This window comes from Syngnathus leptorhynchus, chromosome 4, assembly GCF_054491065.1.
Source record: "Syngnathus leptorhynchus isolate UIUO chromosome 4, UIUO_Slep, whole genome shotgun sequence".
NCBI lineage: Eukaryota > Metazoa > Chordata > Actinopteri > Syngnathiformes > Syngnathidae > Syngnathus > Syngnathus leptorhynchus.
Window position 1 is genome coordinate 10,440,880 of NC_141198.1, and position 13,831 is coordinate 10,454,710.

The following is a 13,831-nucleotide window of genomic DNA, read 5'->3' on the forward strand; positions in this document are numbered from 1 at the left end:
AGTGACGCAAAAAGGTCCCTATCTGACACTCTCAATCCAATTAAGCGTATTTTAACACAATCTAACAATAAATAAAAGAAAACATTAAACAAGAGGGGGAAAGGATCAATCAATCAAGTAAACATTAAACAAGAGGGAAAAATATCAATCAACCGAGTCCCATTATTTTTGTATAATGAAACAAACCATAGTTTAGCAACACCCTATAATAAAAGAAATTATCTGTACCTGTTTATCCTTCTACAGACACAAGATTTCCTTTGTAAATGCTAAAACTACCGATTATAGATTGATTGGTTCTAGACTGACCCTGCTCGGTTGTAGAAAAGATGTCTTGCAGGTATGTTGAATAAAAGTTTGCCCCAAATAGAACTCAATGTGACAATACTGAATACTTTATCTTAGTATTTTATTGCAACGCTTATTGAATGTTTGATGACCTGCAATTATTTGCCCAAATAAGTCAAGTTTCAAGTCAAGTCAAGTTTATTTGTATAGCCCTAAATCACAAGCAGTCTCAAAGGTAATAAATGAAACAAAATCATTGACATTTTGCATAATGTTTACCCACTGTCTGTGTTATGCATTTCAGCACTATTTGAATCATTTGATTATTATTATAAAAGTAGCTTGTACTGTATGTAACAAATGACATTATGACTGGACTCAAACTGTCTTCTGTGATGGCTAGTGTGTGAGAAGTCACAAACAATTGGTATAGATACTTTCAAGGAGCTGTTTTGTTTTTCTTATGACAACAAAATAATGTACCTCTGATTGCACCCTATGTGAAAGTACGCATTGATCCACAAAAATATGAAACACATTTTTATTTTATAACAAAAGATATAGACGATATAAACATGAACCAGCAATTGTAAGAACTTTGGAATTTTAAGTTCAAGTCTTTATGGCTCTTGTATGACATCTGGTGCATGTATGAATTTCTGGCCTGTGTGGACATAGCAGGTTTTACCAAATATATCTAAAGAGTGAACCCACACTGTTCTTCTTAAATACTGTACATAACCATAACAAGTGTGTCTTCAGGAATTCTCTATTCCAGTGCGAGAGGAATTATTCCATGCCTGCCGGATTTGCCTCCAGGGAGTCCCAAGAACCGAAGCAGCAATGAAAAGGAAGACCAAGATCAGGCCTTTAGCCAAAGCCTGAGAATGTGGCTCACCTAAAAGAAAAAAAAAAGTAACACAAAAATGTACCATATTTTTGGTCACAACAATCTTAAGTAACAAAGATACTTTTTTTAGTCTTACCACTGTAATATTTGGTCAAGGGGAAGGCGAGCTGAGGCCAGCATACATCATTCTTGTCACAATCATACTCTGTGAAATTTATTTGGAACCTGAAAAACAAAAAGTGTAATATACAGTATTATAGTTCAACACAGCCGAAAGCAGTGGTTCTTAACGTTATTTGAGGCACTCAACCATGCAAATTATATACACGCATTCCCCCAAACCTTTCATAATGAGTAATAACAATGCATCGTGAAAAAAAATAGTAATTTGTTTTTAATTGTTTACATTGTCACAGATTCATATTACATCTGTGCAAAAAAAAATCATATCAGATGCACCCCCAACAAAACATGCCTGAATCCAAAGAGAATAAAAGAGTAAAATTGTTGTAATGCTAACTGGAAACAAATACTGACATGCTCTAAATAGTTTGGTATGAAATTACCTTTTGAAAACGAAAATGTTGAAAATTTCCTCTGTGACGTAAGAAAAACTTTGTACAATTTTAGCTAAAAATGGTGGCCATATGAATACTGAACAGGATGGCGGACGATATACAGCATTTTTAAATAAATTGCTGAAACTAGCATCAGCATTTGTCCGGCGGGTTTTGACATTATAATTACCTGGTTTTTGGAGGTCCGGTACGGACAGGAACGTCAATAAAGGTAACTGACGAGGTCACTTCAAACATCTCTGCCTCTGTAGGATCTGCACATGGGGCGAAATCACCTCCTCCACAATCTAATGTCCAGGTGGACAGTGTGGACCTAAAAATGGTCAAAAATAAGAAGAAAGTCTCAAAGTATGTGTTATTTATCGTCTACAGCATGAGCGGAATTTCTATACTCACTGCACTTGTACAGCTTGCATCTTCCTTTGAGGATTTCCTTCAGTCGTTTCATTAACAAAACTCCAAATGTTGATGTGGATATGGGATGGAATTCCGCTGCAAGAACCTTCTCCGCCTTCCTTCGAAGTGCTTGAGTTCCCATCTAAAATTCAGTTGACACGACAGTAAGGCGCAAACGTAGTTCATTTCATGCGCTAATGTGGTCATCCACAGATCTAACGGCCTTCTTTTTCCTTTGTACTCACAACTTATTTTGATCCAGTCTGCTTCTGTTTCAGAATCCGGGTTTCCGCTGTTTGCAGCATATGTGGCTGTGATCAAGTTTGTCTGCATAGAACCAACAATGTCCCTGGAAAACATTTGACGTCGTCTGAGCCCATGGCCTACATCTTTTTTTTTTGTCCTTAATTAATGCAGAGAATCTCACCTCAGGAGCTCACACTGCGTCAGGTTTTGTAGGCTGACAAGTAAAAGACATCCTGATGTTGAATTCACATCAAACAGAACTGGTTGTTTCTCAGCAGTGGAACACAGCCCATCCAGCACTTTACAGCACAACAAAGAGTTGTTCGTTGTCAATCCATTTTAATACAAAAAAAACGCTATAATTCAATTGTTGACAATATAGATGATCAGCCAACCAATTGTGTTTACATCACCTGGTTTCCAAAGATTGATTAATGTCCTCTGCACAGAGAAAGTATTATTTTCTGTCCTCTTAATCCCAGCAATGACGGGCTTTCCCACTTGGTAACCTGTCACATGCTGGTGCGTTAACAACTTGACAGAAACAAATGTCTCAGCTGTTTTCTCGATAAAGTGCTCTCACCTGGATTCCCCGAGTTAGAGTCTCCCACATAATCTCTTGTCAGGAAAACAGCAGAATACCTTGTCGTTAACTTTGCTGCAAAGAGAAACTGATTAGGAAACAAAGTGCCCTCATAGTGATGGGAAAATGAAGCTTCAAATTTGCTCCATGAATCAGTTGTATTTTTTGGCTCCTCTAGATGGCACTGTCGGTTTAAAGAAGGGCGTTTAAGAAATGACAAGTCAGTGTGCTTTGTTGAACAGAGAGTGCCATTTAGGAGTAAAATAGACAAGTGAGACAAATTGAAACTTCACTTTCCCCCATCACTAAAATATAAGGATGAGATAAAATTGTGTTATGAGCATGTACCGCTTCCATTTAAAATGACTGTCCCGACAGAGCGTATCACGGTGATATTTGTGATGAGATTTCCTTTCCAGTAGAATGTGTAATCCAAAGCCAAGGTCACATTCTTACACACCTGGCCTCCATCTTCAGGGAAATCAATCAATTAATCATAGAGGACAGAGATCAATTTAGCGACGGTACGATGATAATGTGTACCTGGAGTAATGTCTGCATTTGACAAGAAATTACTCAAATCCTTGATTGATTCGTCTCTGACTTCTACTGTGACATCACCTACAGTAAAGAGAAATGATTTAGTCAAACCATAATATTTAAAGGCAATGTTACAGTTTTCCGAGACCTACTACAAACCTCCTTGTCCATTGTTCACTTGAACCCTCAGATCTGACGGAATTGTTTGTAAAGGGAAATCAGTTGGACATGAATCCAGCAGGTTCAAACACTTGAAACTAAAATTTTCCAAAAAGGCAACAGGAGCATTGGAAACACAGTGTCCAATTGCCATCTTTGAGCAAAACACAGCAAAGGGTTTGGTCAGCTTTGGCAACACAAACACAGAAAAAATAATTGTAACTAATATAATAGACATTACTAACCTGGGGAATGGTGAAGAACTGATCATCCATAGTAAAAATGGGATTTCCTTGTTTGTAGATATTAAAAACTGGTGTAGACAAAACACGCATTTGGAAGGAGGGGCGAGGCTTTGGTGTTCTAAACAAATGAAATGACAAAACCAGAATTTTAGAACAAATAACATGATGAGATATTAAAAACAATGACTGAATAATTGTCCCACATTTTGTCTCCATTATAGAAGAGCCCAAGGTATGGGTTGTTTTCAGGTGGGGAGATGACACACAGAAATGGAAACCAGTCTGGGGAGTCCTCTCTCTGCGCAGAGCAGTGATAGTCTGGAACTGGAGGGAGCTGTCCACCAAAAGGCCCTGGGAAACAGTGCAACTCAAACAGCTTCAAGTCCTCAGGTGCACAGTCCTGTTGAAATAAAGGTGTAAAAATAGAAGATGATAAATAGAGAAGCAAATCAGTATTGTATTAGCTTTTTTTTTTTTGTACCTTGTCACAACAACAGCGGATATCACATGCCCCAGGAGTGAGGTCACATGGACAGGAGCCCAGAGGTTCATACACTTGGTTTGGGATAATCGTTTGATTGGCTACAATGGAAGGGAGATTGACATTTCATGAAAATGATGACTCTCTTGATATGTAGAGCTTAGCAGATTCAGTATAATTACCAGATGGGGGATAAGCAGAAATCAAGTGAGCATGAATCTTGACTTGGATCAGCAATGATGCCTTAACTGTGTTGCCCACACAGGCAGATAACTGCAGTGCCTGCAGGACACACAGCGGCTTTGGGCAGCAGTCGGTTTCGTTGTCACCGCACAAATGCAGACTTTTATTTAGCTTCATATTAACCTGGAGTGCATTCTGTGGATTCACAAATCAAACAGGAGGGTCAACGTTTTTAAAATCATTCCATTTCAGCTTGCGTGTAGTGACAACGTATTACAGTTCAGGAATTACCGTTCCAATAACTTCCGTTGTCACATTCCACAATGTTTCCTCAGCTGCACACGATGGAGGATCAATACTTCCTGTCAATAGACATATAAAAGTGATCACGTGTTTCCCTCTATTTAGAAATTGTTATACCTAAGTAGTTGTTGTTCGTACCTGTTAAGTTGGATGGAAATACAGTGCGCATGTTCAGAGAGATGTCTTTTATATTGCCCAGTAAATATGCCTTGATTCTTGGTCCAGTGGCAATCATAGAGGATGGTTGGAAAACTGATGACAATGACTTGTATTTGAACAACTAGACTTTTAGATGTATATTAAAACATTAAACTGCCGTGTTCATATGTACAAACTGAACTCAGATATGTCATTACTTACCAAGATCTTTGCTATCCGCCCAACAAAACAGTAGGAAAGATAGGAGAGCCACCACCTTGGCCATTGTATCCAAAATAACTTGCGAAGACTTAAATTTAAGAGTTCACTCCTATAGTCATCGAACACATGTCTACAAGACTGTGCTGTTCGCAACCGGACTAAGATTGATTATTAAAGTTACTTTTGAATTGAGCGTCGCTCTGCGCTGTTACTTAGCGACAGAAGACTCGAACGAACGTGACGTAATTTGTAAGCGACTCTTGTATGATAGCGCGATGCTAAGGCAATTTATGTTGTTGCGAAACAAAATGTGTTGAGTTAAACATAACTAATTTTAGCGCAAATTACTACCGTGTATAGAGAATTAACAGAATCAACATTTCTCCAAGACGACAGATGCATAGATAATAATAAAGCAACCGCGCGGTTAATTATACGTACGTCCGGTTCTCAACAGTCCTTCCTGTTTCAGAGGCGCTTAAATAGATGGAATAAATATCAAAAATTAGTAAGAGTGTATGTGAGTTTGCTTAAAACACCAGTTTCCCCTCAGGTAATAAAATCCTAATATTAAAAAATAATAGTTGCATGAGAAGAATAGTTGGAAATAAAATAAATCAAAATACTATTTTCAAGATACAATTTTTCACTTGTATCAATTTTTCACTTATTCAAGTTTTTAATCCACGGATTCGTGTATTTAATTGCAGTCATATTTTTAGCACAAAAATAAAACTCAATTCACATAAAATTCCTTTGTGTACGATCGACCCGGTCACGTGTAGCCCATTTCAAGAAGCATTGAACTGCTCAATGCGCAGACTCCAAAACAGAGTGACGTGGAGAGTCTACTAGCGTCCTCTGCTAAAACTTTAGAAACTATGACGATATTGCAAATCAACTTGCTTGCTGGTTGATAGTGACCCAAACATGTAAGGGCTCGCCGAATGAAGTTGTTCTTTTAAACCAAGTTATTTCCCTCCAGTATTAACAAAGGCGTAGAGTGATCTAGCCTTTAGCTGATCTAACGACAGAGGACGTGTATGGATAACGTAAGGACGTCAAGTAAGTCAAGTGTATTTGTACCACAGGATTCCAAATATGACACTGGATGAACAGGACGCAAATTGCGGGACGGTTGCTGGAATTTAATGAACGTGAAGTGTTGCCGACCTGCTTGTTAGCTTGCTATCAACTGCTACTGTCAGAAGAGAAGGGGATCGATCAGCAAGCTGTCAAAATGAGCTCTCTGCTGCGGGGTGAAGAAATGTGTTTGGCCCAACTGTTCCTTCAGTCTGGATCAGCATACGACTGCATCGGTGATCTCGGGGAACTGGGCATTGTCGAGTTCAGAGATGTAAGTCCCGAAACTATTTGCATCTGTTTCCAAATTAAAATATGAAAGGAAAAGCATCATGTTTAATTGCATTTTTGTTGATGTTTGTGTCTCTTGTTTCAGCTTAATCCCAGTGTTAATGCATTTCAACGAAAATACGTAAATGAAATCAAAAGATGTGAAGAGATGGAGAGGATCCTTGGTAAGTATTTATTGATCTGTGATACAAATTATTATTATTTTTTTTAGAGGAAGCCAATATGGTCATAATGCGATCAGTTCTGTTTTTTGATGAATCGTTTAAATTAAAAGCATGAATGCAGTGATTTTTCTTTCAAAGCCTGGAGAAAGTTCTTGTATAGTAGTAATACAATAAAGAACAGAGCGTCTTCTCATTCAGTTCAATTGAAAGTCAATGACTGCTGTCGTGAAAAATGCCATCCTGTGTTTGTTGAGTTGAATGTGATGACTTTCACTATATTGAACTCTTTTACTCAGTCAAGAAGCGTAGCAAATGATGCAACACTTTGTATGACTGTTTGTCAGTTGTTTGGCTGGTAATAACATTTTGCTTAAATACACAATAGCTTCATACAGGATTTAAAATGTCCCATGTACTGTCAACAGGTTATCTGTTGAGAGAAATCAAGAAAGCTGATATTTCATTGCCAGACGACGATGTTAATCCAGTGGCTCCTCTACCGAAACACGTGATGGGTATAATGGTATGTTAACAAACAGCCTTTATGTTACATGTTTGTTTTCCTGGTCAACATCGCATTGGTTGTATGTGTTTTTCCAGGAGCAACTGCAGAGGCTGGAAGTTGAGCTCGGCGAGGTCATGAGGAATAAAGAGAGATTACAAAAGAATCTGTTGGAGCTCACAGAGTACACACACATGTTGCGTATCACCTGCAACTTTGTGCAGAGAAGCACTGATGTAAGTGGGTTCGTACTGTAATACGAGTTGGAATTGTGCATGTGTCCTTTCTCATTTTTTTATGCAACACTGGAATGTCTGATAATACAGTACAGAGGATTCCAATCTGCTGTTTTGTAAATACTTCCATCTGTCCCTTGATGATGATCTGTCCCTCCAGGGAGAGCCATTGCAAGCCACTTATGAGGAGTTTCCTTTCCTAGAAAAAGACACAGTGATGGATTACAACAGTATGCAGAGGCTAGGAGCCAAACTGGGGTAAAATGAAAACTTTGCTTGTTGTATTATCATGACTCTTATATAAGCGGTTAGGCAGGTTTGAGTTCATGTATGAATGTTGGAACACACAAACATGGTCATGGAAATAATGGGAGTGATCCAAACTGGAATATGGATATATGTAGTATAATATATAGGATATAAGCTATAGGAATATGGCTGTTTATGAATCTTGTTTTCATTCTCTCGCAGTTTTATCTCTGGGCTCATCCAGAGGGCAAAGATCGAGGCCTTTGAGCGCATGCTGTGGAGAGTATGTAAAGGCTTCACCATTCTCAGCTATGCCGAAGTCGAGGAGTATCTCGAAGATCCTGACACCGTAGGTTTTCGAGCGAGTTGTGCTCTTGTTAGCTGTATTACCTGCACATTTTAGTTATAAAAAAAGTCTAAAGGTATTAGTACTACTTTAGCATTTTCCCACATTCCTAAAACATGCACGTTAGGTTAAATGAAGATTGTGAATTGTCCGTTGGTGTGAATATGAGAGTGAACGGAGTCTTTCTTCTTCATGTTACGGTGTTAACATTCCTAAGGAAGTCTTTTTGCTGTTTCACAGGGTGAGCCCACCAGAAGTGTGGTGTTCCTAATCTCCTACTGGGGAGAACAAATTGGACAGAAAGTGAAGAAGATCTGTGACTGGTAAAATGACACATGTTTTGCTGTCGAAAGGAAAGATCCTCCTCCAAGTCATACCTGTTTTTCTTTTGGCTCTAGCTACCACTGTCATGTGTATCCATATCCCAGTAGCAATGAGGAGCGGAACGATGTTGTGCAAGGACTAAGTACTCGCATTCAGGACCTGAACACTGTATGTCCTCAGTTTTTTGTGTGTCATAATGCAAATTCTGTTTGGTTGTCATTAAGGTATTTCTTGTAAATGCATTATTTTTAAGTCATCTTGTTAAAATTTAATATGCGGAGGTTAAATATCTCTTAACGTGCTTGCTTCTGAGAAAAAAAAAGAAAGTCAGGAGGCATACAGTAGGTTAACAGCATACAGTAGATACACTGAAAATGTTGAAAACGCAAAAGTGCTCGGGCCACATTTCAAGCAATTTTAAAACATTTTGAAAACATCGAACTAGATCATTTCCTTCCAATTCAAGATAACATGAAATTAGTTTTCAAGAAATGGATAGCCTATTTTAAAAAAATACTTTAAAAAAAAAAAAAAAAAGATCTATTCTATCCAGACCACGTGCGTGTTAAGGAGATGCATGAGTAAATATCGCATCACTACAATCCGGTACAGACAGAAAAGTAGCCACAAAGAGTCTCTTTGAAAAGATTAACCAATTTCCTCCAAGTTAGCGAGCCTGGAAAGTTTCTCTGGATGGGTCACTGCTTTGTAAATCAATTGCTAGCTTTAAGAACTATGACTAAAACATCCAATTGCTTTGCACATGACCAGCATGAGATCCAGGCTAGCCTTTTTTTCCTCAAAATGTTGTACACCTACTTGAACTTCTGAATGGTTTTGTTCTAGCTCAAGCTTGTAAATTAGTTGGAAATATCAATGTTGCGTTTATATCGCCATCATAAAAACATAAACAACCTGTAGTGGGCCTTTTGTTGATAATTTTCTGAAACTATATTCTCAAAGTCTGGCTTGTTGCTGTTTGCAGGTTCTTCATAGAACTGAAGATTACCTGAAGCAGGTCCTGATGAAGGCCTCCGAATCGGTCTACACTTGGGTCGTGCAGGTCAAGAAGATGAAAGCCATCTACTACATTCTCAATCAGTGTAGTTTTGATGTCACCAACAAGTGTCTTATTGCTGAAGTCTGGTGTCCTGTAGATCAGCTTCCCACCCTAAGACGAGCACTCGAGGAAGGATCGGTAAAGAAACTCATCAACAATTATAGACTTCGTTTTTTTCTCCGTTTTTTGTGGAACTAGGAAGATTTATACAGTTCAACTGATGTCCGCAATGTAGCCACTATTACATCATTGTTCGCTTTAAGATTGGTTACATGTATTGTACATCTTTTGTTTGACAGAGGAAAAGTGGATCAACAGTTCCTTCCTTTGTCAATCGCATACCCACCAATGACACTCCCCCTACTTTGATAAGGTGCAACAAATTCACTGTTGGCTTCCAGAACATTGTGGATGCCTATGGAGTGGGCACATACAGAGAGGTCAATCCTGGTAAGTGACAAAATATTTATTTACCATGTTTATGGAATCCTTGTATGATAAAAATATACTGCGCTAAAGTTTTAAGAGGTAATTACACCACATTGCTGTTTTTCCCCTAATTGTTTCCCATTCTTTATTGTAGCTCCTTTCACACTCATTACATTCCCCTTCCTGTTTGCTGTGATGTTTGGAGACATGGGTCATGGTCTTCTTATGGCTGCTTTTGCTTTTTGGATGGTGTTGTGTGAAAACAATCGCAAACTTAAGAACACCAGGAATGAGGTAAATACATTTCTTTTCACCCTAAAGTGTAACTCTTTGCTGATGAGGCTTACGTGTAACTGGGTGATTTGGTGTGAACATGCAGATCTGGAACACCTTTTTTGAGGGTCGTTACATCATCCTAATGATGGGCCTCTTCTCCGTTTATACCGGCCTGATATACAATGATTGCTTCTCCAAGTCCATTAATATCTTTGGTTCTGGATGGAGCGTCAAAGCCATGTTTACAGCTAATGCGTGGAAGTAAGTGATCACAACGATGAGTTGAAGGGGTCAAATATTCTGCTTTCAACTCACAATGGTTTTTGTTTCATCTTCTCCAAATAGTGCTCAGGATGTCAACAGGAATGGCTTCCTTACTTTGGATCCAAATGTAACCGGAGTGTTCAGAGGCCCCTACCCTCTTGGAATTGACCCAGTAAGTGGACAGTACTGAAGTCTCGCCACACTTAATAAAACAATAAACATATGGTGTTAAATGATTTCGTATCCATCTGTAAAACCTTGGTGCATCTTTGTAACTTAATGGCATTTCATATTTTCACCAGTTTGAGCTGCTTTGTGCTACTTGCTATTTTTGAATAATACATGAATATGTTTGTCTTATTCAAGATTTGGAACCTGGCTTCAAACCGTCTTACGTTTCTGAACTCCTACAAGATGAAAATGTCAATCATATTGGGCATCATTCACATGAGCTTTGGGGTGATCCTCAGCACGTTTAATCACTTGTACGTTTTTTTATTTGTATTTTTTTTATCTAATGTTGACATCAGATGATGAAACTATAGGAATTAATTGTTTATGTTTATTGACGAAAACAGGCACTTCAGGAGGAAGCACAATTTGTACTTGGTTTTCCTTCCGGAAATCTTGTTCCTGCTGTGCCTCTTTGGCTACCTGGTGTTCATGATACTCTACAAGTGGCTTTTCTTCTCCGCCAAGAACTCCAGACATGCTCCGAGCATCCTCATTCACTTCATAAACATGTTCCTCATGCAAGGTGACTCAATGCAGCCCCTCTACCCTGGACAGGTGAGGAACAAAAGTGTCCCCCTTTCTACCAACATTTTGTTATTCTCAAATTTTAGTGCCAGTAGTCTGTTAGTAAATATTTGAAATGGATTTATGAAAATAAATGTTTTTTTCTTGTTGTTTCCAGAGTGGCTTGCAGATGTTTCTGTTAGTCATCGCTTTGCTGTCAGTGCCTGTCTTATTCCTAGGGAAACCACTTTACCTCTATTGGCTCCACAATGGAAGTCATCGGCTTAGATTGTACAGGGTGAGTAAAGTGCTTCTTTGACTGTCCAAATTTCTCAAAGTATATTGAAATAAATCTGAGTTGGTGTCCTCTTCGTACTCAGGGCTATGAGCGTGTGCGTCGTAGCAGTGAAGAGGAGCTCTTCTTGTTAGGAACTCACGACATGGAGGAAGGCAGCAGTCACAGTGAGCTGTCCTCAAGCGGGGAGCAGCACACAGAGAAGGTCTGCCACTCAGCATTGTCAGTTTATCGTACGCTAAGAAAAATATTGGCTCAACCAATAAGCTACATTTTGTTGTTGTCAAAACAGTTTGACTTTGCTGATGAGTTCCTGCACCAGGCCATCCACAGTATTGAGTACTGCTTGGGCTGCATTTCCAATACAGCCTCTTACCTCAGGCTCTGGGCTCTGAGTCTAGCACATGCCCGTAAGTATGAAGACTTGTAGACCAGCCACAGCCAGTGCAGGTTACCTATCACTCCTTGATGTGCCTTGGTATGTCCATTTGTCATCCAAGATCAATTTGAATTGAACATTGCTAAGTGTATCAAAATGTTTAACTCAGTTATATACAGTTGCTTACAAAGCCTGTAATTATGTATATTTCATTGAGTCACACGAGTATAGTCATTGCACATTATCACACTTTGTATAATGATTTTTTTTTTGCACACAGAGCTATCTGAGGTGCTTTGGGCCATGGTGATGCGGGTAGGACTACGAATGGAATCGACTCTTGGGGTGTTATTCCTAGTGCCGGTGTTTGGCCTGTTTGCCGTTCTCACTGTGTCCATCCTGCTGGTGATGGAAGGCCTGTCTGCTTTCCTCCATGCCCTTCGACTGCACTGGTAAATTAGACTCTTAAGTGCATGAAACACTCACATGCGCCTTATTAAATCTTTTTTTTTAATAGATATCACATTTTTTTCCTCACTCAGGGTGGAGTTTCAGAATAAATTCTACAGTGGAACTGGAGTCAAGTTTTATCCATTTTCCTTCGCTCTCCTCCCCTCCAGCTTTGAACAGGAAGGTTTACTGTGAAGTAAAGGACATGCTCTTGTTGGATTTAAACAGTCAAGATGTGATTATTCCAGTGATTTCATTGAATGATTTCACCCTCTTATCATTTTCCCAAGAGAATTGAACTTTTAAGAGGACCACAAGACTGCCAATTTGTTCATTGTACTGTTCTTTTATCAGTATGCAGTGTGTACAGTGAATACGTTTGGCTATTTTGTTCACTTTAGAGAACATTTGTTGATTTCATTTGCAGTTTCAATTTTCTTATTGTGCCAAAATTGATTCTTAGTGTCATGTATTAGGAAGCACTTCTGTAGAAGATAGTTGAAGAGGATTAAAAGTAGAGAATTGATGAGCACAATATATGTGCAGATAAGGCTTGTTAGATTAGCCAGGATTTGTTATTTATAAAAGCGAAGCGTCTTTGCATTTCCCACCCACATTTCGTATTTGGTCCACAGTATAATTTTTTTTGAATTTTTTTTGAATATTTGTTCAGTTCATCTTTTTTTTTTTGTTCTCAGAAGTTTAGGTTTTGGAATGTTTGGTTTCCATGCACGTGGTAGAAAGCAAGCGTTCATTAGAAATTCAGCCTTTTGTTGCACTGCTTGCCTTAATACAACCAAATAACACCATAGAAGCCTTTACTTACACTTGTGTTCTTATTTTCTGATACCAAAACACGACATAGGATGTGATATATATGTATAAATATATTATTTGTTTGTAAATGAAAAAGTGTAAATCTGAACGATGTAAGATGATGTGTTGATACTTTTACAGGATTTTTAATTTATTCACATTTAAAAATGCTTCACAATTAAAGATAGTGCACAGTTGATTTTTTTTTTTACTGAATAGATTCATATTGTCGTTTTAGTATTTTCCAATTTCTGCACAATCTAGCATTCTACGCAGGGATACGTACATTTTACTGCAGCTTCAATGAGTGGTTAACAGTCGTGGCACAGCACTTTATCAAATGTGATTATAGGACCATTTTGCTGTGAAATATGGCATTTGCAGTACAGTATGTTCAAGAGTAGGTTATTACAACTGACCTCCACCAATTCCGGAGGGCAACATTTGTTTACTTACACTTATTTGCTGTCCCACGTTCTCTGACATTTACCAGTTGTGTTCTAGTCATTAATCCCATGTTTATTATGCCATTTGTGTTAATGTTAGTATAAACACTCCAACCTTCTCAAAATTCGTGTAAAACTGTCACTTTTACATAATGTACGATAATATAAAATGTACGGAGAATGCTGAACTAATTTAGATAATTTGTTTAGGAGGATTTAATAAAGTTATTTTTGCACCCATTATAAGATCATTTTGCTATTTTTAATTTGG

The 13,831-nt window shown here is 38.3% G+C and overlaps 2 protein-coding genes across 4 annotated transcripts; one reads left to right on the forward strand and one right to left on the reverse strand.

Annotated features, from left to right (window-relative positions):
- Positions 1–1,038: 1,038 nt before the first annotated feature.
- On the reverse strand, positions 1,039–5,652 carry tctn2 (tectonic family member 2). The gene is made up of 18 exons (XM_085910027.1): positions 5,213–5,652; positions 4,991–5,104; positions 4,841–4,911; positions 4,549–4,744; positions 4,367–4,467; positions 4,089–4,285; positions 3,886–4,003; positions 3,641–3,794; positions 3,485–3,562; positions 3,290–3,412; positions 2,942–3,016; positions 2,772–2,867; positions 2,540–2,657; positions 2,358–2,461; positions 2,113–2,254; positions 1,886–2,029; positions 1,275–1,363; positions 1,039–1,186 (listed from the first exon to the last, which is right to left on the reverse strand). Exons 1-18 carry the CDS (start codon positions 5,274–5,276, stop codon positions 1,047–1,049), a joined length of 2,124 nt encoding a protein of 707 aa, XP_085766153.1. The 5' UTR covers positions 5,277–5,652; the 3' UTR covers positions 1,039–1,046.
- A 345-nt stretch (positions 5,653–5,997) lies between these two features.
- On the forward strand, positions 5,998–13,788 carry atp6v0a2b (ATPase H+ transporting V0 subunit a2b). 3 transcript variants are annotated; one of them, XM_085910295.1, is made up of 21 exons: positions 5,998–6,144; positions 6,304–6,569; positions 6,672–6,750; positions 7,176–7,273; positions 7,351–7,488; positions 7,649–7,746; positions 7,960–8,086; positions 8,324–8,406; positions 8,482–8,575; positions 9,393–9,605; positions 9,767–9,917; positions 10,051–10,190; positions 10,276–10,433; positions 10,518–10,608; positions 10,803–10,921; positions 11,015–11,225; positions 11,353–11,472; positions 11,555–11,674; positions 11,762–11,879; positions 12,129–12,300; positions 12,391–13,788. In XM_085910295.1, exons 2-21 carry the CDS (start codon positions 6,324–6,326, stop codon positions 12,491–12,493), a joined length of 2,679 nt encoding a protein of 892 aa, XP_085766421.1. In that variant the 5' UTR covers positions 5,998–6,144; positions 6,304–6,323; the 3' UTR covers positions 12,494–13,788. The 3 variants fall into 3 exon arrangements, with proteins under 3 accessions (XP_085766421.1, XP_085766423.1, XP_085766422.1); XM_085910297.1 differs by having other exon boundaries at positions 6,018–6,277; positions 6,397–6,569; XM_085910296.1 differs by having other exon boundaries at positions 6,018–6,569; positions 11,555–11,669; positions 11,760–11,879.
- The last annotated feature ends 43 nt before the right edge of the window (positions 13,789–13,831 follow it).